This window comes from Pyxicephalus adspersus, chromosome 6, assembly GCF_032062135.1.
Source record: "Pyxicephalus adspersus chromosome 6, UCB_Pads_2.0, whole genome shotgun sequence".
Classification (NCBI taxonomy): Eukaryota; Metazoa; Chordata; class Amphibia; order Anura; family Pyxicephalidae; genus Pyxicephalus; species Pyxicephalus adspersus.
Genome location: NC_092863.1, coordinates 48,421,602 through 48,448,900, shown reverse-complemented (window position 1 = coordinate 48,448,900; position 27,299 = coordinate 48,421,602). Strand labels below are relative to the sequence as shown.

Here is a 27,299-nt window from a genome sequence, read left to right as displayed (position 1 = left end):
AGTGTAAGGGGCATTTCTCCCACTTATCGTCACGCTAATGTACTGTGAGCTGTTGATATAGTAATTATAGCAAAGGTTCCCTAAGACCTGAAAATTATTTGAAGGGTTACCCCATGGTAAAAAGTTTGAGAAACACTCCCCTAGGCATATCTGCAGTTTTTAAAAGGTTCAACTTCCTGTTCCATGCAATCATTTTTGTGGAAATGAGTGCTGCATTCTACGGTTTTCCTATTTTTATCAACAGCTAATTTTTTTTTTTTTTGTTTACTATACCAACTATTAAATCTGAAAGAAGAATTGACATGTTTGTTTGAAATATGTGAACAGTTCTTTTAAACCCCCCAAAATTCTTTTGCTCGATGAAGCCACACAACTGTCCAGAGATAGGCAGATGAGCCAAAGAAAATCCCAGCTGGTCCATTGTATGGTTTGGTCCCAAGGACCTTCACCTAGAGTGCAAAGTGTCATTTTGATAGATACAGTTTTATCAAGAAAAGGTTAAGATCACCCCGGTCACAGCTGAACCACATGTTAGTCATATTGAAAGTGATTAAGAAGGAAAGAACGTTTCAGTTTGAGGAAGTGGGTCAAACGCTATTACTCTGTAAGTCTGAGGTCTTTACCCTGCATCCATATGACCAGAATGGTGCCATTGTGGGTAATTATACTGTCTGTCTATGAGCAATCTGAAAACCTTTTTTTAGTTTTGGGGTATGGTGATGCAATGTATATTATGGAATAGCGAGTAAAAGCGCGTTAAAATCACATCTACAGCTGCACTTTACATTCCTATTTGAGGTAGTTTTGTGTGTATGTGTATTCCCTGTCGTTATAAAGTTATATTGTATCAATATGGTAGATTCAATGATTGGTGGTAGTTTTATTTAGTAAAACCATTATTTATAGTTTAGCCATCACTATTAGATTACTATTAGGTTAGTGTTTTGTACTGGTGAAATGATATCCAAACTTGGCCTCTATACTCTGTTTTGTGTTTTAGGTAGACTTTAAAGGACAATTGTAGTAAAAGGCCTTTAAGTATGTACTTTATGGAACTGCATGTAAGATTGTGATATTTTTGTACTAAAGTCATTGGGACTAGAGTTCACATAAATAGGGGGGGGGGGGGGGGGACTGATGTCTGATGCAATGCTAAGTAGAACCTGGTAAGAAGTGAAGAAAGTTCTTCTGTGCTTGTCCTTGTGACATGTCAGAAAAAGGAGGCAGCCATGGAGAACTTTCCCTAGATCTGCAGTCTTCCGAATCTGTGACATGATTTTTTATAGGTGTTATACAATTATGCAAGTGTTCCTGTATAGACCCGTATCAGTGCTAGGACTAATGCAACAAATTCACGTGTGAGTATTCCTGACCTGAGGCATGTGTCCACAGTGCCTGTGGCTAGCAACATCCATGAAGTTTTTTCTTTAGAGGTATATTTCTCTCATCCAGTAGTGGGTAATAATGTGTCTTCAGGGAAGTAGTCATTCCCCACATTAAGGCAAATGGTTGGCATCTGTTGGTACAAAGGTTCTCCAAAAAATTGGAAACATTTTGAAATATGGGCTTCTTTGATGTCATTCAACATATGTTAGCACCTCCTAGAAAGGTCGATTCAATGCAGACATTGCAGTAAAATATAAGACTTGCAAGGATCAGACTGGCCATGCCCTGCTTACCAGTTGCATAGATGGTGCCATGAGGAGTGACGGGCATCAAGGCCCCTTGATATGATAAGTTGTCTTCTTATCTGTAATGTAAACCAGCATATTTAACACATCAAAATATTATTTGTCTTTTTTGGACTTTTTTCTTCAGTTTGATTGCTTTGTTGATTTTTATCTGTATGCTTGTGCCAAAGTACTCCGTGTGTGTGCTTGCCGGATATGACTTCCGTAATGATTTCCATTTTTTACTCTGATGGAAGGTCTCTGTATTTTCTGTGTTTTCCTTGTCTATGTAATGCAAATTGCAGAAATAAAGCCTGAAGTTTTAAGTCAAGTGAAGCACTTAATAATTTGTCAACTGTCTTCCGGTAGTCATCTTTATGGACCTAATTTTCAAGTCTAAAATATAGGGTTTAGTTACAGTTTTTGTGATTCACCGAACTTCCACCCAAGATTCACACATTTTGTAATTTAATCCAGTAACAAAATGTATGAATGCATATGTTTTATGTGAAAACTTTTTCATCTTTTATAGTCTAGGTCCAAAACAACATGTTTTTAAAAATCTGACACTGATGGAATTGAAACGTACAGTGTAATGTTTTTGCTTCAAGTTTACCATGTATAGTTTTCACGAAACACAATACTGATCTTTATGTAGTCACATGTTGTCATGGTTTACAGAGCCTAGTTAGTGCATGTGTTTTCAGCACATTAACATTTACACAGTAGTTTGTCTCTTGTAACATTTTACAAATGCACCCAAATCCTTAAAATACCTTCCGAATCTTTTACTCTAACTTGCACCTATTCCCAAAACAAATATTTTTTTAAGCATTTTCTTAACAATTAAAGAATAAACAGCTATTACAGACCACTCTAGCTGATTGTGCTGTGAAGTAATCCATCCTAAAAGGTCACAACAAAGACTGAAGCCTGGATTCAGTCATTTTAACAGTTTAGGAACACATGCTGTATGTTTACATTTGAATAAAATTAGGGGGAATGACCTGAAATTTCAGTGCTTTTGTTGTGGATTTAAAAGATACATTTCTCCACAATGCCCATGGCAATGTCATCATAAAAAAAATGAGGTGCTGGAGGTGGCAGGCTATCTCCATATTAAGGGAACCTATATTTTCAGTGCTCCCAGAACACTTCTATGGAATCCATCCTGCTATTGCTGTCTATCAGTAGGTATAGAGTATACCATGGGTGCCCACTCTTTTTTGGCTTGCAAGCTACTTTTAAACTGACTAATGTCAAAATGATCTACCATCAATAAAACCCTGGACTTAATAACTCCTGTGCGCGGTGGAGTTTATTTTGAAAGACAGGGCTCTCGATCTACCGGTAGATCGCGATCCACCTGTTGGGCACCCCTGGACTATACAATTACACAACACTTACGGTATTTGCACATAATATACAATTCACAAAGATCTTTATGTCATATATACAATGTTTCAGACTCCTTTGAGTATTACTACAGTAAGTGAAAAGGGGATATGTATAGAAAAGAAAAAACAAATCTAAACATCGAAATTGAAACCTTTTTTTTTTATTTTAGCATTATCTTTTTGTGATCTCTGAAATATTTATCACAACTAAGACCTCAAGTAGCATTGACAAAAGGCAAAGAAAGCCAGTAAACTTTAGTTATTTTATTTATTATTCTTTGGAGAAAGCTGTGACATGACCAAATCTTAGTGTAATGTGTATTACACATGAATGCAATGCTTTTCTATACCTTCTTCCCTGAAGTTCAATACAGAAATAATGAATGATATATTTGACTATATATTGGAATTGCTGTCGTCCAAAGAATAAATTGCTTGGCTCCTTAAAAATGTAAAATATCATTATAAATATGAATATTTAAATGACAGTGTTGACACATTAAATAAATTTCTATTGACACTGTACTACGGCACCATTTCTTATTCTCACTTTTCTTCCTGCTTCTAAATATGCTACATTCCTTTCACATCATCATTTGCATACACTTAGTGCTTGCTCTGAAAAAAAAAACTGTGATAAATTGAGAAAAACCAGCATTTGTTAAATCAGTAATGCGTATTGAGATATTTCTGTATTTTGGGTAAGGTATGCTCACAGTAGTCTTGTAATGAAAGTTAATTCTGTGAAGTGAATGACTCATTTTGGTTGTGACAGAGGTGTTGTAAAAAGTGGAGATGTGCATCTTATCTGCAAACCAAATCTTTTAACCAAATTTGCAACAATGAGATGTTCTTGTGGTTGTTTTGTACATAGATCACAGATGGAAAAATGTGTTTGTCAGCATCCTGTGTTCACAGCCCTGTCGATAATAATGAGAGTAGCAGCTTTATAGAAGTGGAGCAATGTACCTTCCGCTTGCCTTACTGTAAGATGTACCTTATTTCACACAAAGCCATTTGATGGGTGTTCTTTCTGTTTAACAGACGTTGGTTTCACTCTCACAAGCTGCTTGTGACTCATTTTGAAATTACTATGGTTTTTGGGCAATTCAGTCATTGCTTCTGTGGAATTACACTTTTTATGTAAATCAAATTATGTTATTAACAAAGAAATAAAGTTGCTTCAATGTCATACTGACCACTGGCAGCCCCCATATCACTCTTGTGGCGGAGTTGAACCAATTGATGTTCATCTCACAACACTGAGCATGCATTAAAAGTTACCTTTTGACATTTGAAAAACTGGATGTATAGTATAGAAAAAATAGGGCTCATTTTATAAATATGCATTTATTTTTCTGTTAATGCCTTAGGTAGTCTGGTCTGCAAAGCAGGCTCTGTGTATAGTAGTGTGCTTAGGACCTTGGCAAGGGGACACCAGTGTTTAATTTCTGATAGGCTGTTGTCAAACCTCAGGCCAACTTTACATGTGTGTTTTGCATTTACAGTGAGAGTAGGCTCATATTTTATTTAACCAAATCGTTTTAAACGTCCCCAAAGTTAATGCAATTTGACCACACCGTTACTGTCCAGGATGCCCAAGGCGTTTTACAATTCTAGCAAAACCTCAGCCATACAAAAAATGCAAATAGTTGAGCGTTAATGACCCTCGTAAGAATACATAAGCAATAAAAACCTTAAAAAGGTTTTTTTACCCATACCAAAACTAATAAAGTTTTAGCTTTCAATATGAATAATAAACACACAAGCAGAAGAGCGTCCAATTTTGTGCTTGCCCAACTAGTCTGATGGATTTTTTGGATTGGTAATCAATCAGTCTGAATTCCCAAAACATGACACTCAGGTCTCTATTATTCTGCCAGAATTTTGATCATCAGATTTGATTGATCATTTGTACAAAAATATGTATGCAAAACCCAGTGTTTTTGTTAATAATCTGTGCTTAGGACCAGTTTCCCACATTTCCCAAAATGAGGGAGAAGAGATGAGGCAAAGCAGTACAGACATAAAATCTCCTGGATGGTGGTGTGGTTAAGTGACATGTAAATCCCCTTAGCTATAGTTTTAATGTGAAGGTAACATTGTTATACTAGCCTGTTACACGGGTGTGTCTGGATCTAAAACAAAGCTCTTAGTCCCCTCTAGTCCCATCTTTCGTTTAGAAAAAAAGCTAGGAGAGCTGGTAATGCTGGTAAGTGACACTAATAGCTTAATGACAGACCTACATGTGCTTAATAATATCACTGGGGACCAATGTTAGATAATAAATGGGGATCATAAAGCAGCTCTGTACATGTATTGTTCTTTCTGTAGAAGTCTGTAGAAGATAATACAGCTGTATCTTTAGGCAATTGTCCTAGAGTGTAGGGACATCATTCCCCAGTCATTTTTATCTATAAAAACTTTTCATACGAAGCATGGCATTCATAGCACATTGCAAGATGATGCTTCAGTAAAACTGCTTGCATGGTGTCTGATCATTTGTTTCCTTTCTGGTGATCATTATCTTAAAATACCATATTATTACAGTATATGTATATGTGCTACTTTCAATCAGACATGTGGTATTAAATGTTACATGTTCTCTTCTTTCTTTAATCAAAACACAATAATGATTATTATATATATATATATATATATATATATATATATATATATATATATATAAATCCTGACTTGTCTTGTTAAAGTCAAGCTTTGCTGTGTCCTTTTCTAGACCTTCCTATTGGTCCTTCACATGTGTAAAGGCCTTGCTTGGCAACTCATTGCCTTTTACCCATCAGGTCAGGAAGGACATACAGATCAGCATATCAGTGTTCTGAACCCAGCGGTGCTCTAAACCATGTAAATGGTTTCTTCTGGCATCCCTCTGTTTTTCTGTGGAAAAGTCAAGAATTTGTTTATCCTTTATTCCACCATTTTCTCACTTTTCTAGGTGAATGTTTTGCATTTCCCCCAACAAAGTTCCAATCCTGTACTATTTCTTAGAAATAAGGCAGCTGTGCTCAGAAGTTGTAATAAACTCAGTTCAAACGCATCTTATAAATTTATTTTCACATTAAAATGACTTTACATAAATTCTGATGTGAACTTGTGTTGTTCAAGTAAAGGGCTTTCTTTAAACTAAACCTTTGTTCCCTTTATACTGGCTCACAGCGAGGAAGCCACATTTTTAAGTCTGTTCATTTCTCACACCGCAGCACCTGTGTGACTGTCGGACATCTTGTGAAGGTCGTTATGCTCGTTTATTCAAAATGGGATAAAATCAAAGACAGCTATTCCCCCTTCTCTCCTTCTTCTGATTAATTGCCTCATTCAATTTTGACTTTATTGCTGTTAAACATTAATTCAGCAGGACCTAATAATGTATTCTGTTATGATCTTGCTTATTCCTTAATGACAGTGCCAAGCCATTTTTTCTTGCAGCACAGTGGGGCTGCTCAGTATTATCTGAACTTTTGTGGTAAATTGATTTTTTTCTTATTTGGTAAACTGTTTTGTATTTACTTTTTGGACAGTAATAAAGCATAGTTTGTTCAGTAGATGTTTGTCAGTAGTCCAACATGGCGGATTGCAATCAATTTCCTTAAACCACACTGGAGGATACGCATACCCATTCAGGTGTTTAGGAATGGTTATGTGGAGCGATGAAAATCTAGTATGTATGAACCCTTAATTATAAGTCTGTAAAGGCATGTATCTCATGGTGCTTGTACGTATTTATTATTAGATCCTTCTCTGCGAGCCTAGGGAGCGTCCCAATTCCTGACGTGCTGTTATTTTAGCTTCCCATTGGTGTCCACTGACCAGTAGGGGAGCTGTTCTTTATAGATGGGACACTACCATTTTAAGGATTGCAGGTCAGGCACTCCATTGCTTTATGGGATGGCAAGAGGCAGGTCATAGACCCTATTCCAAACTGGCAAGGGCCTAATTTACAGTTAAGGAAGAGGCATCCCAGGCTCATAGGACACAATAATAATTGATTAATAATACAGGTGTTCCCCTTTACTGATAGACATCACAGTGTTGATGTAACAATAGTGGGATAGGCCAGGACCCTACCCTAACCCTAATGGAAGAATTGTTTGTTTTGTTCCTTCTCAGTGTAGCAACAGAAGTATTAGGTTTAGTGTTTCTTGCTTACAGGTGTTGTTTAATATAAAACATGTGTTTTATTTACTGCTTTGGGGCTATGGTTGACATTTTGCCTGTTTACCATGTGACCTTTAAAAAGTTGTAGGTAACACATATAAGGGTTATAGTCGTTTTGTATCTTTTGAAAACCAATAAACTTTTTTTTTATAATAAAAAAAAAATGAAAAAATTATCTATCTTAAATGCTGACTTGTAGTACTTTAAAATCTTTAGACTAAATTGGGAAAAAAAAAACAAAGGCCCAAAGCACCAGATTTTAGACAGAGCTTTAACCACACTCATGTGTACAACCATCATAAATCCTTATGCCATTGACAGACCACTTTAGTGCAGTCTCATGTATTGGAAAATTGTTTTCCAGCCCAACCAAAAGCCTTTTTTCATATGGACCTTCGGCACTGATGCTAGGTTGTGGTTGTCTACATAGGCTTTAAATTATTGGTTTTCTTTCAGACAAAATTGACTGCTATTAGTATATTTATTAAAGTAATTTCATAGTAGGTAAATGTGTCTTAATTACTGTACATTCCTAGCAACCTTTGTGAAGATCCTTTAAACCTAAAAACCACAAAGAAAAAGAAACCGGCAGATCTTGTTTTCAACAATAGAATGTGTCCTGGAGTCCTCACATCATCACTATGCTGAAAAAATGTACAACCCACTTAATAATTATTATTAAAGTAGAGTCTTTGTTGAATGTTTCATGCTAATTAGAAGGTTTGCTTTGTTGTGATTTCATTTTGTTTGATTCTTTTCATTATTTGTCTGCTACTTGGTGTTTAAATATGGCTTCTAGTCCATAAGTACTTCATACCATTGCTTAAATACAGTGCTTATATTTACAAATTTCTGGCTTCAGGAAATCTGCCACTGAATCTCACCCCTTTCTTACTGAAGCAACCTTCCCAGTACGCCCTCACGTTTGTTGAAAGGGGCACACACTGAATTGCAGACAGCAGTATGCCAGTACCCATTGCATGCCATACATACAGCTGCCACATGTATGAGAAAGGTTGGCAATGTCATTGTCATACTTTTAATATGTAATCCTGGTACCTTCTGGGAATAATTAGGAAGGTGACTGCAAAATTTTTAATTGCTTTGTATGTTATCAAGTACCTAAAATACTTATGTATTAGAATCTGCAAGTGTGTAGCAGGATAATAATTTACTTTATGTTGAGTTAGCATATGTCAACTACATCATTAGCCTGAACATTTTATTATTTTGATTTTTTTTATAAAATATGCAAATGCTATATTAGTGTAAACTATTTTTCATAAAATATTTCATTTTAGTTATTTATGTATATTCTACCCTTGCCAGATAGAATGGCCATAAAGCCTGACCATTCCTATCTCCTGTCTGAGCTCAGTGAACTCTCTTCCACCAGCAGTCTTGACAGTGTATCCTTTCTTTTCCCAAGCTAAGGCAGGGGTAAGTCCCCATGAGGGCCATACAGCTTGAAAGCGGGCTCCCTTTTCTTCTGCAAGAAGAAGATAATACAGTGTACACAGCTATATTTAGGAGGTAACTTAAGGTGTTATTGTTACAATTTAACATTGGAGGTTCCCCTCAGTCAATTAGTCTCCAATCGTCCTTTCAAGGCTAGGTTAGATAATAATGGCTACAGACTCTATTGATAGGGTCAAGAATTCTATATTTGCTTTGTGACCATACTACAAAATGAGTCTTTGAGTCATCTTATGCTGTTGTGGGGTGTTTTGAGAGATAATCCAAAATAATCTTATTAATTTTGGTGTCTGGTGTTTTTATGGCTCATACAAGACATGTCTCTTTGTCTATTCTGCTAGCCTTGCAGCTGGCAGTCTTCTATAATGAAGCGACCCTGCCAATCAATGTACTCTGCTCTGTATTACTTATTACTAAATTGAAAAGGGTGTTTTAGTGCTTCAATAAAGAGCTGATATGGCAAGAGGTGCATTTTTTATACAACTCCATGAACTTTGTCATTGAAAACATTATAGCCTTGAATGTGAGAGCACAGAGGAAAGCAATATAATTTGATTACCTATATTAATCAAGTAGAGTACAACATATAAAACCAGTAATGCAAATGTCTGACTGGAGCCAGATAACCATCTTGCACATCTCAGAAAGATTTATTTTCTGTAATATAATTCATTTGACATGAATGGATCATCATAATTGCGGTTGCTATGCAGTCTCTTTCTCTCTCTCTCTTCTGAGGATCTGCCTGTTGGTAGGAAAGCCTTGCTGACTAGAATTAAAAACAAAGATTTGTGCGTGGTAATTGTTCTGTGTTTTCATTAAATGTCTAAGCTGGCAGAGCCATTCTGCCTTAAATGCTGTGTAGATGTGGAGAGGCATTCCAGGGCATGTTTATGTAACTTAGCACATCAGACTGGAAGAGGAATTTGAATTAAAAGCAAATTCAACTAAAGATGCTATTGAAGTGCACTGGTAACATTTGCAAATATATTTACTGAATACATTTGTTAGTGTGACTGATTCCTTAAACAAATCTTTTTGTTGGCTACAATTTGTGAATGTTCCCCTATTTCCTGATTTAGCAGCATTGAGGCCTCATTCAAACATATATGTTTTCCATTGTTCATATTTAACTTTCCAACACAGGGAAACTGAAGCACAAATAAAGCTCTGGAGCCTCTGCATGCACAAAATCAAATATATTTAAATTACTGTTTATTAAACTCCACGTGAAGGTGATAATGTGCACCATACAGTCAAACAAACAACCAATCAAATGTCACTTTCATTAGTGTAAAGAAGCCAGGATAATGAGCAAAGATTTCTAATGGATGCAATTGTTGGCGTGTGTCACTAGACTGGTAATTTCAACAAATATTTTGCCATAAGACTGTGCATAAATTAATTTTGTTTTTGTATGTTACCAACCTGCAAAAGCCTCTAATGTGTGGACAGTTATACATTGTTTAAAGAATACTGATAGGCGCCTCCACTTTGGATGTGATGTCACTACATTCCCTTTTGCTCCTCGCATGGCAGCTACACAAATGGTCCTGAGGGTGAAGGGCCTAGACCAGAACAGAGTAGATAGACATAGAAGAGGTATATTAGATGTGCCAACATACATGGCGAAAAACATATTTATGAAAGAAAAAGTTTCAAACACCCTTTCTATGTGAATATTATTTAAAAAAAAAAAAGAATGTAGTTATATTTACGCTATTCTCACTGCACTCCCAATAGAGAATCATGTTGATATTAGTTTAAATTATACATTAGAGAGATGTATGTAAAAATAAAAAGATCTTTTCTATCTTTATTCAATGATCCAAAGGTTATTATATACTAACCAATAGAAGCCCAATCACCCAGTCACAGGCTTGTTTCTGTGGTTTTGCTAACCTCAGTGCCCTGCCGAATGTATTAGTTTTTTTAGGTTAATGCAGAGGAGAATGTCTGAATGAATGGTTGTACACTCACTAGTGTGTACTATATAATATAAACACATTTAAAAGAAAGTCATGTAAATTGTAGGATAGACAACATTTGCTGCTTTTTTGTCACATACCTTAAAGCTATACCTGCAGTTTAGCACATTCATGTTTTGTCAACCATAAACCCTAGTGAGGTTGTTATTGTAATCACTAACTACCAAGTGGGTTTCACAAAAGTATTGTATAAAGAAAGTGAAAAGTATCACATTTGCCCTAAAATGACCTCTGATACCCTTGTCCTCTCTCTCTCTCTCTCTCTCTCTCTCTCTCTCTCTCTCTCTCTCTCTCAGCTCTTTTGAAGGTTGCCAGAAAATTGGTGAAATAAAAAAAGTACTTGAAGTTACTTCTGTTATTAATATACATTATGTGGGAGGAAACGGGGGACTGATTTGTTACCTAGGTCAAGATTAGCCCATTTAGATGTTTTTTTTAACCAAGAACTTTTATGTTCATCACAAAACTGCTCCAGCATCACCATAATGACTCATGCCTTAGTAGAATATACTTTTACCAATGTATTTGGATTTCGCTCCAGAACAAAGAGTGGTTCTTTTAACATTCTTTTAACAGCATGTTTCAATCCTGAGGTCTTTTTTGATATTTTACAATAACTGCATTATTTTTATTTTTAAAAGGTACCTCGGGTTTCTTTGGTGCTGTCATGTGTGTCTAAGCATTAAAAAGGTTCAAACTATATGCAAAAATGGAGGTTAGGGCTTTTGTCTGTACTATATTTGTCTTGTCCCATGAAGACTACTAGAGACTATTTAGCACTCTCTTCTGTATTCTTTGCTCATGGACACTCCAAAATATCCACTTTCTGATTGCTACTTTGCAGTGGGAGCTCCAGAGAGAACATAGCAAACAGACTAGAAGATGCTTCATTGCCTCACGAAATGAGTTCTGCCGCTCTGGGCCTTTGGCAACTGACAGAACTAATGGGGACTGCATTTCTCAGTGTTTTGCTCCTTAAATCCTTTCACACCTTTGTTTTCCCTAAAAACTACTTACATTAAACCCAATAGAAATGCTTGGCTTGACTGGAAAACTAGAAGATATATCTATACACATAAATAATGCAATAATATAGAAGTATATTACATTCTTATATAGGTATAGTCTGTGGTGGTGGTGATGGTAATACTCTCTCGCCCTAGGTCTTACACGCCCTAGTTTATGTTTTCATAAAGTTCACTTATTAGTAACTTTACTTGCCTGCCTAAATCTTATGTCACAATATACAGCAACAATATCATTATACTTTGCACCCATGATTGATAAAGAGAAATTAGATCTTCCAAGCTATATGGTCTGTTTCCAGATCTTGGCTTAACTACCTAGTAAGCCATTCATCTGGATCTAGTATAAGAATCGGGGGTTCAGACATTCCTGAACTTAATCTTGCAGAAGTTTAGCTGAAATAATTCAAAACATAATTTAAGACTAATGTGTCTAGTCCAGGCATGGGCAAACTACGGTCCAATGGGGATGTTTCTTAGGCCCTTTGGTTGTCCCTGAGCAGGGTCAGGAGAAGGAACCCCGCCAGGGGGGCACACCGGCCAGAGCCGCGGAACACGTCCCTGGATCTAAACTTGCGATGGGAGAGTGGACGGTGTTATGTCATCATGAGGTCACATTCAGGGGCGTCATGATGGCAAAACCCCGCCCACTCTACCTCGACCCGGTCCCTCTGGCAAATTTTTTTCAGATTGTGGCCCTTGACTAAAAAAAAGTTTGCCCACCCGTGGTCTAGTTGGTTGTGGAAATTATGCTACGTGGGTTGAATGTAACCCAGTGTGTGCATGCCTATGTCATCTGTAGGCTGACCTGGGGAGAAAAGATCAATCAAGGACGAAAGTTGCTAAATGTTTGCACCTTCATTAGAACTGCTGAGCTTTTGTAGCTTCTACATGTGTCCCTTCCATGGTATTTGTTGGTTATCCTATTCATAACAGTGTATGTGTATTTTTAATATGGTATTGATTTTAATTTGACATATAATAACTTTCATCTGGACCTAGACCAGAAAAGAGTAGTTTAAGCACTCCTTGAAGAAAGGGCTATGACATACAAGGATGTAGTTTGATGTGCTAACAAACTGACACATTTTTGTTATGTTGTTGGTTATCTTATTCAAAACAGTGTTATGTGTATTTTTAATATGTAACTGCTTTTATTTGACATGAAATAATTGTCGTGGTATATACTGAGCAGTTCTGTGAAATCATAATTGTTTTTTTTATTATTGTGGATCTGTTTTTCAAAAGTAAAAGATGTGTATAGATGTGTTATCCTTGTATTCTGTGTTACAACAGTATGAGTTGTTTTGACTATTGTGCAGCATAAAATTCATACATTGATAAGGCATAGTGTGTAATCTCACATTTAAAGAGGAATAAATGATTATAAACACTGTTGTAAAAACTTATCATATGGAAAAAGTAAGCCTATACCAGTTCTCTGTTTAAAAATGGTAGATACTGCCTATGTGTTCTCGAAAATTTAAATAGTACAAGCCTGTGTTTAAACACAAGTATATTTTACAAGCTTTTATTGGGCATTCTTTTAAACTATACGTATATTTCTATAGGATTAGCTTTATTGTCTGGCTCATGATTGTAAATACCAACAATAAAAAAAACATAAGGACTGCCTTAGGCTCAATCTGTTCCTCATAGCTCCAGCCATGCTCTCTTCAGCCCGTCTGCTGAAAGGCCATGGGGAGGCCCGGACTCATTTTATCAAACTGTCAAGGAGCTGCTAGAGCTAAGAGAAGCACTCTCATGCCTGGGGCGAGATCGAGACAGCATTCAATTTCCATCCCTGTTTCATTTCCGTGTTGCTGCCGGGCAGCTTTGGATCTGAACTCGGTGGCTCTATGCCATCCAGAAATGGCTTGTGGGACTCTCCAAAGGATAGAGTGGTGAAATTGCTGCTATAAATCAGCATCCCCTTCTGACTTGGCAGGAGCTAGAAGTTCTGGCACTGCGGCTTTGCGGCTGGTTTGAGTCCCATTAGCAGGTTTTGCTGTCAGCTTGGCTCCGGATAAAACCCTCCTCTCCTATCATCGTCTGGTACCCCTGCAGATATGAAACCTGTGCCAGGCTGAACAAGTCGCTCCACCCTTCTATAGAGCCATGCCAAACTCAAGAGGAATGAGATCCAGAAAGAAAGAAGGAGAATGTGGGGGGTGGAGTGCTGAGGTTCAGGGAATTTAAAACAATGGATGCTAATTACTTTCCTTTTTTCTATCTTTAATGAATACATGCTCTGGAGAATTTAATAAAAGTGAAATCCTGCACAGATGAAGGTACATGCCTCACACACAGAACTGCTTGCCTGTGTATTTCTAATATAAAACATGGCTTCTACAAAGCTGGCACATGTATGTCATTTGCAGAAATGCAGTGTGATCATTTAAATCAATCCTTTTCTCCACATCAGAAATAAAGGAAGTTTACAAAAAGATATAGAAGGAATATATGTCTTAGCTTAATCTATTTCTTTTTTAAATTTAAATTGGGAAAAGGTAAAATGTAACTAAGACAAAATTGGTAGAATAATGACCTCTAAATCCTGCTATAGTTTACCAGTCCTTGCTTTGTACGAGAATAATGTGTCTTTCAGTACAGCAGTACACTACAGTGCTACATAATGGCTTAACCACCCAAAGCCTCTATCATTCTCCTTCCTTTATACATGTATGTACTTCAGCGATTATTCAATGGCATCTTCAGGGCAAGTTTTCTGATAGTGAAACCAGTTTAACCTTATTTTGTAATGTATTAAAATGGCCACTTGTATTCTTCATCAAAAGTTCATGTGACTGTGCTTGACAACCATGAGGTAGGGACAACATGTCACCCTAAAACAGGAAGTGTATGAACAAGGACCTTCATATCAGGATAACTAGTATTTTTTTTTTTTTAAGCTAAAATTTAAAAATATTGGAAAATGTTCATATTACATTACAATGAAATTTTATTGAAGGGTTTACCTAACACATTTATGTCTAGTAGGTTGTTGAAATCTTAAATGGGTTTGTCCATGCAAACTTTTGACCAAATCAGCAACATTTGGCATTATTAAAATTCCAAGTAGTATCAGAGTAGTGGAAATGGTCATAAGCTGCTTCTTTTTAATAGGAATAATTTATAAATTGTTCTTCCTGGCCATATTCCTCCATATAATATTCGTATGAATGGGAATGGTGTTGATACTTGGTATACAATATAAATAACAACATTTGGAAATGCTTCCAAAATGAGAGATAGAAGGAAGGATTTCTAACATTAATATTTTACCTAAAAACATACCTAGGTTTTGATTATCATTTTTACATACATTATGTAATTGTTCTACCTTATTGTGGGGTATCACAAGTCTTCTGAACTTATTGTTTTTAGCTTGGCATTTTGATCTGCTTTTAATCCTGAGAAATAGCTGTAGTAAACTTGTGAGGTCCCGAGAGGTAATTTCAAATACATTTATCCATAATACAAAACACCTTAATTTGTGTCTGTCACGTTCCAAGCACAAAACGTCCCAACTTGAACCTGCCAGGGGAGGGTTTTGTTTACAAAATGAGGGGGCAATTAGGCTGTGCTTTACAAACATTCTTGGTGGAATTAAAAGGCAATTGGCACAACTAAGCAAGTAATCCCTTTACAAGCTTTTCTGAAGGAGGCCCACTGGGCTGTTTACTGTTTAGTTTCTCCTCAGTGAGCGTTAACAGGGCCTTTTGGAAACTCCAGGTAATTGAGGCTCTTGTCTTTCACTGAGAGCTCCCAGAGCTGTCATCAGTTGCTATTCTGTACGTTTCTTTACCTCCATATTTTGACAAGAGCTTTTGTCCTGACAACAACAGCTGCGTGGGAGGCACAACTGAAGGACTTTTTTTCATCTCCTTTGTGCAGGTCTTTTTCTCCATTGTTGACATTCCTCCGGGCACTGCTTGTGTGCAAACTTGTTGTGTGACTTGTGCTGTATTCTTAGCCTTTTTTTTTTTTGTTCTCTGGTGAAGATCAAGATTCTCTGATCATCCCTTTTTTGCTAATCAAGGTCTCTGGGAAACCCTCTCAGACGATGTTAAAAAGGGACCATTCCTAACTTTGGAAAAAATGTTCATTTTAGTAGCCTAAAGGTGCGTACACACTTCCAATTTTTATCGTTCCAATCGAACGACGAACGATCGATTGGGCAAAAAATAGTTCGTAAAAAAGTAACCAACGACGCCGACGAACGAGGAAAGTCGCTGGAAACGAACGACCGGACCGACGGATCGGATTGGACGACGATCGTTGAACATCGTTCGTGTGTACGGTCGTTCGTTGATCGTCCATGTTCAGAGCATGCGTGATGAACGAACGTCCGTTCACTTTCCTGTCGTGCACATAGTTCCTCTGTCGCTCAAACGATCGTATCTATTGTGTGTACAATATCTACGAACGATCGTGTCGTTATCTCTATGTGCAGGATCGGTGCTATACGATCGTTCATATATATCGTGCATGAACGTTCGTCGTTCGTTTTCCAACGATAATAATTGGAAGGGTGTACGTAGCTTTAGTGCTAACTAAACTGTATACATTTGGTTGGTTTCTGGACATGATTTGCTGTGAAAATCTTTATTGTTGGTCAACCCTTCATTTAAATGGTCATGATCTATTTTGCCTATTTAGTATTAAGGATGGTATCTTACAAGACAGAAAATACGTTAGTAAATATGGCTGAGGGTATATTGTCATATTTTCCACTAAACTAAGCGTAACTGAACTTTTCAGGTCCATTTGACCATTTCAACAGGCGATGTCTCTAAAAAAAAAAAACTTTACCTGCCCGATCACAATTTTTTAAATGCACTCATCTGTCCCCAAACCATTACAGGTGTCACCATTTCCTTTCTTCTTTTCTTCCTGGTGTCAATCTTAGAGAGTTCATTCAGTTTCAGCACCTTTGGGAATCTTGAATGTGCCGAATATCTTGTCTTCCTACATTTAGGTCCTGGATTACAAATACACTACATGTTCATTCACCCCTTTTGCTGTGAAAACCCCCACTAGTAACACTGCAGTCAAATGTGGATTTTACATAAAATTGCCTTAGAAAGGTGGGGGCTTACTGTGGCTGTGCACTTTCAGAGTTACAGTGGCTAAAGAATCTTCAGTATCCAAAATATTTCCACCAGTCAGGTTCATGTTGGTGGTGCTGCAGCCAGCAGGTGTAATCTTGGCCTGCAATAGGAGATCAGGCATCAGAAACGCATGAAGTGTTTTGAATACTAAAGTTTTTTCATCTTGGTATTTTCTGTAAGAAAATAAGAAACTGGGCCATGGCAAGTTAGATTATTGCTATACCTCTTTTTAATCTTATTTAATTTTTAGAATGTCTGAAAAGTCCAAATTAGTGTTTAGTTGTGCAGGGCACTCTATTTTTATGCTAGGGGATTTAGTAACATACAATTACACATTTTGATAATTTTACAAGCGCAAACTATTAAATCAGTGCAAAGTACAACTGCTACTTTTTGTAATATAACCAGCTTTCAAAAGTTCACTGTAGTCATCTTGCCTGAAAAAAAGTGCCAAATTTCGTTCCTACACATGTAGATGTTTGCTTTGGTAAATTAGCCTCATAGTGGCACTTTGGACATAATGCATGGTATGTGTTAACTAAATCTGATAATGCTAGCTGATGGTTTGCCATCATACAAGTGTTTTTGTTGTGTTGCTGACACTCTGAGGTGTAGGACTTAGATCAGCCCCCTCCATTTTAGGGAGTCTTAAAGTGCACTTTTACAATAACATAGAAGCCTCCTCTTTAATCATTATTGTGTCCAATTTAAAAGTCACATGGGCTGCTTAGTGATTTATGTAAATAGCCCTAGGTATCCTTTGATACATAGGCCCAGAAAAGCAGCCCTCTGGCAGGTCAAGTGATGGAAGCAAACAGTACAGCTATTGCATTAAGTTCAGTTTTACTTCAAAAGCTACTAATTGATCATCTTTATCAATGTTTGCTATAGAGCTATAACATAAAATGCGTATCTATACATGACTATGTTAAAAACAAATAATTACCTAAATTGTCACTAACCTTTCTTCTTTTTTTACTTGCAGTGCGACAGCGAAAGCGATATCGACGATAAGGTAAAACTTGACCTAATTCTTTGTGTAGTAAATTAAAAAATCAAACTAGTACTGGATGAAAACTACACTCCAAACTGTATTAAAAGTGCTATTAAATTTTAACTTGCATTTTACTCTTTAGCAAAATAAATAAAAAACAATATTGTACATTTTAGTGCAGAAATAAGGTTTTTAGCCCATGTCATTTTTATGTAGTGCTTTTGTCATGTTGTGATCTGGAACATGTGACCTTAAGAATAGAAAACATAATGGGGAAAAAAGACTTGCTGGAAAAGTCTGTCCAGAAATTACCAGCATTTTACTGCACTGTTCAGTATGGTAATTTGTTTTTTTTTTTTATTTCTGTGTATATTGAGACCATTCAATAGTGAAATATAAGCCAAATTATCTGTGTGGAAAAAAAGATGGCGACTGTGGAATTTTGTGGGGCTCACTAATGCTGTAATTACCTCTTGGTCCGCCTGCATTTTATAGCTATGTTGTTACTATCTAGTGTGATTCAGTTAAACTAAATTCTTGCTCTTTTATATTCTGACACTCGTAAGCCTTTGTCTGTTTCAGGCTTATTACAGACAAAGGTTGAAGTGCAGTAAGCCGTAGCAACCAATCAGCAATTATCTTTTATTCTGACTGCTCAAGCAGCAAAGGTGATTTCAGATTGCTTTCCGTGGGTTGCCGCAGTCTGCACATCATCATTTGTGTTTGCACTGCCATTTTATATAAGCCTGTCTGTATTCATTTGTGCCTTTTCATGCTGTTTTAATTTAGCTCTTTACTGAACCAGCACTCTTTCTTATCCCTTAGTTGGACAACACGTCGATATTACATTCAGATATACATTTTTTGTATTTTTCAAGTTTCTGCAGTCATGGTATTAAAAAAACAATTTCAGAATGTTACATAAAAGATTTATTAAAATAGAAGAAGAAAATGCCAGTGCTCCAATTGTTTACAAGTAGTTTTTCCTGGGCTTGCAAAACCAAGAGCCTCTAACGTAGCTGATTTTTTTTATTCCTCCCTTTAAACTTCTGGGGTTAAAACCTTTTTTTCACAATTGAATAGACTAAAAGCAATTGCTCAGAAGGCTGTTTAAAAGATATGCCTGTCAGAGTTGAGATGAAGTTGTAAGTGGCATGTAGTTTTATAATACAGCTCTGCTATTAATGATTGTCTAAATTACAGCGGCAGGCCCAGCCAGCTGCATTACATTGGAGACTGACGTCCGCTAGATTAGGTTTGACTTCACCTTGTAGCGGAGAAATTGAAATCTGAACAACATTGATTAGCTTTCAGAATGTGAGATCGGAGGTTACCTTCAGGGGAGGCTGCATTGTGTGTGACTGGTAAGTCAGTGTCACAAGCAGAGCACAAGGTAATAGAATTCCATATTGTGATTACTCTATTTCCTTGCCATTCTGCTCTGCAGTTGTAGAGCTTTTCTCCATAGCTATCTGTATTAGGCTTGTGTCAGGTTTGCATTTTGTTAACATTGGAGCAGTTTTTTTCACCTTGCCCATATTCAGACAGATTAAAGTGATTTTGTCATCAGAAAGAAGAAAAATGAAAGTTTCTACCATCGAAAATTTCTTCTCTCTGTCCTGTTAATGTGTAAGCCTGGGAAAACCCCCACCCCCAAGTTTCAATTGCACACATTGCATAGCTAGATGCAAGACATGTCTGCACACCCATATTTAAGGGCACTGGATACACAGAGTCTTTTCAGGTTTTGAAGCTACAAAAAGGTGCCATGTAACTTCACATTTCAAACATAAACAGACTGCATGGACTCCCTAAGGGGGGATGCACCTTACCTTGTGAATGGTTCTATTTTTTATCTTGAGATATTTCACTGGTGCTTAGCTGCCCTGCCAATGAAATCTCTATAGGTATTGGTATCCTCTTCTATATGGCCATAGACCTGAGATATCAGGAACACCATTATGTGCTTGGTTCAGTCTGTGCATTGTTTATGAGGTCCATACATCTTCACATACACTTGGTGGAGCATGACTGGCAGGTTGCAGCAACAAGTGCAATCAATTATTTTTTTGGCTATACTGCATTTATTATTGTAGGATAGTTTGTACATGTGTAGAAGTGGAGGATTCCTTGCATTGTTCTTTTATCAAAGCTCTTTCACCACTTTCAAAAATGGTAACATAAGTTATATAAAGGCGTTCAGTACATCTGTTAATAGAAAAAATTTGCACTCGTTTTATGTATATATTTTTTGACAGTCTGCAAGCCCATGTTGCCTGATAATGCATGTGTAGGAGATAATTCACCCTTACCGAAAATTGGAATTCTATATGATAGAAACAATTTTATTTTTCTTAACACCTAAGTGTATGCTAAATGTAAAAACAGTCAGAAGAATATTTTTAGGCACACAGTATTAGATGATTCAGCAAATCATCAATATTTCCCAAATCTAAAATCAATATCAAGTAGCTTTAAAAGAAATATGATCAAAAATTGATTAGAACACTGTTACTGCTAGTTTTATATTACTTTTTAATAAGGTACACTCATTGCTACTGTCTGAGTGCAACTGATAAAAAAAGAACAACCTTTCCCAATCAATATTCAATCGGTTTCATCTGTCACATTTATTCAGGAAAGACTCTAGTTATAATAGATTTTCATTAAATACCATTGTTTCAACTGGAAAAAAAAACTTATCTGGTGCAACTTTAAAAAAATCTACTATTCATTTTTTATTGCAAAATAAGATTTTCCTTTTTCTTGATTGGTCTTGAGCAAGGTACCCAACTTTCTTATGTTTGGGTTACTTTAAAGACTTGCTTTACTTGTTGGGGATCTACAATCAGAATCGCAATACAGCTATGTTGATTTGATCACAGGTGAGAGAACAGCTACAAAATACCAACCACATACATATCTGCAGTCATCCTAGGATTCGGGAACATTTCACTAAATTAAGGAGGCTTCATAACGTGTCTTGCTGAGATGCATTGTTGTTTTCTTCTACAATTTTGGCCCCATGTGCTCTAAACATCACTACAGAATATATATACCTCCTTTAATAGCAACAACAGCATTAACAGACAGCAATTACCCTTCATTTTCTGGAACGATAAAGTCTCCATTAATTCAAGATTTATGTAGTTATAGCATTTAGCTCAGAAATAACACCGCAGAGAATTGGGTTATACACATGTAATGAGAGAGCTTATGGCATACTTTAGTGAACATTAACATAATAGAGTAATATAAACCATCAACACTCCCACTTATTGTCTCTTACCTGCTTTAGCATGGCAGACGAGTGCAGTATAAAAACATATTTCTTCAGCTTCCTACAACAATGGAAAGCTGTCCTACACAGACTCTATGGATAATTTATTATCAAAAGAGGAACATCTCCAACGAGAGTCCATTGAGCTGTCCCTCCCATTGTTCTGGGAGCACAATGCTGATATATTCCTATGCTGTAATACAGAATGCTGTATCTGGATCATTCAGTTCTCTGAGAAGTGTCCATTTAGGTTAATAAAGCAGGTCACAATTGTCCAAAGATTGATTTATAATGTGACCCTTGCTGTCTTGCTGCCAACCCTTGTGCCACCCTGCTTCTACCCCTTTGATTGATTGATTGGCCTTAAGGTGCGTACACACTTCCAATTTTTATCGTTCCAATCGAACGACGAACGATCGATTGGGCAAAAAATCGTTCGTAAAAAAGTAACCAACGACGCCGACGAACGAGGAAAGTCGCTGGAAACGAACGACCGGACCGACGGATCAGATTGGACGACGATCGTTGAACATCGTTCGTGTGTACGGTCGTTCGTTGATCGTCCATGTTCAGAGCATGCGTAATGAACGAACGTTCGTTCACTTTCCTGTCGTGCACATAGTTCCTCTATCGCTCAAACGATCGTATCTATTGTGTGTACAATATCTACGAACGATCTGGTGGTTAACTCTATGTGCAGGATCGGTGCTATACAATCGTTCGTATATATCGTGCATGAACGTTCGTCGTTCGTTTTCCAACGATAATAATTGGAAGTGTGTATGTAGCTTTAGTTTCACAAGATCAGATTTCATAGCTAGTTTATCAAGATCAGATGTCATTGCTACCTAAGGCCTGGTGAATCAGGTCTAAGAGACTGTTTGCTGACTTTGGCTATGTACACACGTGCAATCATTGTCATTGGAAAGGATCTTTCACAATCCTTTCTAATGACTAACGACTACACGACGCATGAATGAGTGCTGTACATACAGCACGGCTCTGCTCTATAGAGAGGGGAAGAACGCCAGAACGTCACCCCACTACGCTCTCTCCCCCTTCACTTCCATTAGGATCGTTTGTCATCCATCGTCGGTGGATCGGCCAGCGTGGTCGTTCAGACAATGGACGGCGAGCGCTGTACACACGTAAGATTATCGTCCGATATCATCCCTGAGCCGATTATCGGATGAGAACAATTGCACGTGTGTCTCTAGCCTTTGTGTTAGAACATACAACTAGAAGAGGCGGTCATACTACCAGCCTACTGTGCTAGCAGTTGATTTCTAGCAGTAAAAACTCCGAGAGAACTGTAGGTGCAGTATTCCACACAAAAAAAGCCTGCAAAGGAACAACAATAATGAAGTTCTATTTTAAAAACTAGAAAATCTGCGTAGATACAGTAATATGTAACAACTAGCTGCACAATGTGTGGCAAAGACTTATCCTGCTCTGTATGTGTAGTATTGTGCTGACCCCAATAGTCCTGCCACCCTAGTCTATGGACTATGCAGTATAGTGATATCTGTGTTCTAGTAATAACATACATCGATAGTTTGTGTGTTGTTCCATGCATTATTTTCTACACATTTGGGCAGTGGATTGCAATGATTTCAGCGTTTAGAAAACATGTTACAACAGGAAAATAGTACAAAAACTTTTTGTAATCACCATGTCGCTCCAACCAACAACAGTTCAGTCTGCCCTGTCTTACCCTGTCCATTCACTACTTGATTATTTTGCACGGCCAGCACTGGTCCCCCTGGCTGCGACTTGACCAGAAGAAATATATCTGTGCAGTGCATATAAGGTGTGAAATACCAAATCTAAATTTGTACTGAGCCTGATCCAGCACCTCTCTACTGGAATAAAGCAAGATCTGGTATTTGCTAATTACTTTACCTTAATTCTAGCATCCAATTTCAGGCCTGAATTGTGCTACATCTGGAGATCTTCGGAATGTGACAGAAATAACCCTGTGGTGCTAAGGCCATTCATAATGGATGGTGCACCTGACTCAAGTATGTAGGACACAAACTCACTGGCTACATATGTGTTCTTTCATGTGGATGCATATAATGTCAGCTTCAGCAGTACATGGGGGTTGTAAATTCTTCTAGTTCACTAGTAGGTAAAACTGCATGGTGTGTGCTATACTTCGTATCATGGCTACACAGAAGAAGCATGTTCTTGCAGATAAGTTTAATTTGCTTACACTAATGTTATTTAGCAATAGTCTTTTCTGCCATTTACTGCTGTAAAAAATGGTCAATATGCTTTTTGTGAAACTTGTATTACTTTTGTACGTTTGTATCTTGCCTGCAGTTGTCCTTTAAATATATCTTTACTAAATCGTTGGCAAAACATATTTGTTGTACAAATAATCTGTTATTTTTGGATGGTATATATATGCAATGTAACAGGATTGTTCGTGGGGGTATGCAAGTTCCTTTTATTGAAATAGAGAATAAACACAAGGCATATATATGTTCCTTAAACAATATCCTTTACCAATGTAGTTTCTTCTCAAATGACAGAAAATGGGCAGCTGTCAAACAGTTTTTGAGACCTGTAGTATTTTAAATGAATTTTCAGAGCGTTTAGGAGCAGTTATGAAAGTGTCAATGTGTATTGACTTGTGTCCATGCTAGAAGACAGTTGTCTCTCATGAGGACCATATTTGCCTTTGGGAACCCTTAAGTATAGTGGTGGATGGTTGTGATAGTAAGGCCTAGAAATTAATTTACGCTAATTTAGTTTTAATGCGATTCCCACTGCATGGGACCAGGGAGGATCTCTCACTGCCCTCAAGGCACACTTAAAGCAGTTTCCTGTGTCTGAATTACAAAAATTACCTAATGTTTGTTTGTTCGTCTCACAGTTCAATAATTTTTTTTTTTTTTTTGGGGGGGGGGGGGGGGTTTATATAAGCAATGTGGATGATAATTACTCTCCACCTTTTTTTTATACTTTTGGAAAACCAGTGTAAACCTTTGTTGAATCCTATAAAATGTTGCGCTATGTACCTATGAAAGGGTTAACCTCCTGCCGTCTGCTCCAAGATTCACTCTGAAACTCTAGGCTTCCACACATGACAGCAGCTCTCCGTTGTGCTCTAGTGATCCCGACAGCTGATGGGGGAAGCAAAGCATGGCCTTCATGTGCAATAATAAAGAGCCCACCCGCAGACGCCATGACAGGCTTAATAGCTTTTCATAGAAAAACGGACAGACTTAATGTTTGGACCGTAGCGATCATTCGGCCTGATCTTCTTAATGAAATTAGATTAGACGCACCTGGGAAATTGCTGAGACGGCACATTGCTTTCATCACCTTCTTTAATTTAAAAGCAATTTGCAGGGAAAATATTCTCTGAAGTAAAGAGACGTGAAGAGAGAGAAAATCGGATGCAGAGAAGAAAAGAAACAGAGGCAGGGAGTAAACAGAATGATGGAAGTACAAAGACTGAGAGCACATTATATAGGTTTATACAGAGGTGCTGATGGTCACGCATTTAATAAAGAGAAAATTTTTTGCTTGATGCATTTTATGAGAATGGTTATAGGCCCTTGCCCACAGCATAATCGTTTACTTACACAATAAAGCAGAGCTAAAGATGGTGTTTTTGCAAATATCCTGAAATTTCAAATTACATATTGTGCAATTTAATCTGTGTTATCCATACGCCATCTTGCCTAGTTTCTCTCGTATTATTAGAGGGAGGCAATACTATCATCTGATGGAAATTAAGTAAACTTTCCTTCACAGAAAGTATTTTCATTCGTTGCTATAATTAGGTCATGTTATAGGACAATTCTGTTCCTCTCCAAACCTCCCTGTCTCCTGGTCTTTTATCAGCTCTGTGTTACCTGTTCTAACAAATGTAGCCATCATTTAAAAGAAAATGGGAAACACAGGGCAGAACAGGGATGGGTTTCAAATATAAGCGTAGAAAGCCTAAAACATTTGAACTGTGCAGCCAGAATAGCTAAAACCAAGTGGTTAGATATCTAGGCCCTTTTGGTATGCCTGTACAGCAACTGGGAGACCTAGAATAGCCACAAGACACAGTAATAAATAATTGTAAATTAGATAATGGCAGTAGTAAAGGCTTCTACCAGTTTGTGTAAAGCTTGAAGAAGAAATTTTAGCAATCCCTAAATCCTGCATTTATAATTACTTTGTTTGGCCAAGAATCCCTTGAACTGCAAACTTAGCTAGTACAAATATTTTTGTCTTTGCTTCCCTTCTACCAATGGTAAAGTATATCCGTGCTCAGCCCAGAAATTATTTTAAGCTGGGTGGGAAGAAATTTTAGATGGGTGGCATCCCCTGTATTGTGACCCATCTCATCAGTAACGACCCAAAAACAGCCGGGTGGTTACTGAAAAGTGCTGGGTGGTGCGCCCAGCTAAAAGGGGCTGGGGAGAACTCTGTATATGATGAGACAAACACTGTATTAATGGCCAGTCCAATGTTCTAGAAGAACGTCATACTAAATTTCCCCCTTTTTGGTTTCAAAATAACTACAGGGCATAGTTAATTATTACTTTTGAGCACTATGCAGGTGAGAGTGCTGCAGATATGCAAGTTTTAAGCCAACAGCTGTCCTTTCAGTATAGACAAGTTAAGGTATGACTGCATAATCTATTAATACTGTGTAATAATATTATATGTTCTAATTCTTGAATAAGCCGTGTTGTGATTGGAATGCATAGTTAAAGTCAAAGTATGGATTATCAGGTTTATGGAAAATGTTAACATTTAGCTTAAGGGTTTAGGGTTTAGCTAAATTCAACCCCCACATTAGTCTCCTCCATGCTCCTCTGCTGTACTAAAAAAATGCTAACTATAATTTCCCAACACACTTTGAGCTTCTTATAGTGTGCAATAAAAGCTGCAGTAAAAAAGAGACACCATAATTGCCTTCTATTCCTACCCAGCCTTGCTGTCCTTTGGCTGCCACTATGTAATGGATTTCAATTCATCCAGTCATGGAGACTTGGTAACACATGTGCACATTACCTGGAGCAGTCGGCATGCAGATGGGAAATGTGATTTTTAGGAACAGCACTCCACTGGCCCTTCCCATCAACCATGATATGTCTGCATTATATAAGAAACAGAATCAAGAATCAGAGAGACACACTACTGTCAATGGGTCTAAAATAGGGTATGTAATAAAAAAAGAGAAATGAGATTCTATTTTATTCATGAAATGTTGATGATTGGAGAAAAGAAGAACCAGGGAGCTGGAACACAGGAGGATAATACTTCAGCTCTATGTTTCATAGCTTAGATGAGAGCAGGAATGATTGTAAGGGACATTTTCCTATATTTGATTTCTTACTGGCACAGCTTGTCACAAGGTTCTTTAAGCAGAGGGTCAGCATACCACTATTGACAATATTCAGTGTAAATCCAAAATTTAACAATGCATTTACAATAACAGCGTTCCCAGGGTACCCAGAGCTACTTACCTTCTCATACAAAGTTCAAAACAATGAATGCGCTTGTTAAGCATTAAGGAGGGGCAGGTGTGTTTTATACATTTCAATATGATGCAAAAGTCTTGAAAAAGAACTAAGCAGCATTTTCTGGTAGTCACTTATTCCTTGGTTCTGATATAATCTAGAATTAGAGAAGTACAAATACATTAAGTGGTATTTTGTAGGGATGCAGAACAATTTTTTTTTTTACAGGGTTACATGGCATATACACACCTTCACCTAATGCCTCAGCAACAAATACATTCTGTATAGTTGGAAAGGTGGGTGTAGGAGAGCAGTCAGGACAGATACATGAGCAGCAAGCTGTGTATTAGAGCAGGAGTTCAGCGAAAGTGCAGGCTTATTGAAGAACATTAATGCTAATTAGAAACAGCCCGTGGAAATTAAGTGCTGCTGCGATTAGCCACCAAATTTATGCTTCTGTGCATCTCCAGATCTCATCCCTGCTTAAAATGATTTTAATTGTGCCTGCAGAGCTGGAGAAAACTAGGGGGATCATTTCAAAAGTATCTTATGCTGGTGTCTCCTGAAACAAATACGCAGAGTCTATGCTACAAATCGGTCACTATATTAACATCTTTTCTTTGCAGCCCCTCGGCTAAGTTAAGGTGAGAGGTTTAGGGAGGTCATCCTGGTGTGATACATATCAGTTGAGTATTGCTGGATGTT

The 27,299-nt window shown here is 37.3% G+C and overlaps 1 protein-coding gene across 1 annotated transcript in view; it reads left to right on the top strand.

The window, feature by feature from the left end:
• FBRSL1 (fibrosin like 1) overlaps positions 1-27,299 on the top strand; it is a 272,324-nt gene that overhangs the window by 167,357 nt on the left and 77,668 nt on the right. The window contains exon 5 of the mRNA XM_072413928.1: positions 17,832-17,861. Within this exon, the coding sequence (XP_072270029.1) occupies positions 17,832-17,861 (30 nt within the window). The remainder of the gene's footprint in view (positions 1-17,831; positions 17,862-27,299) is intronic.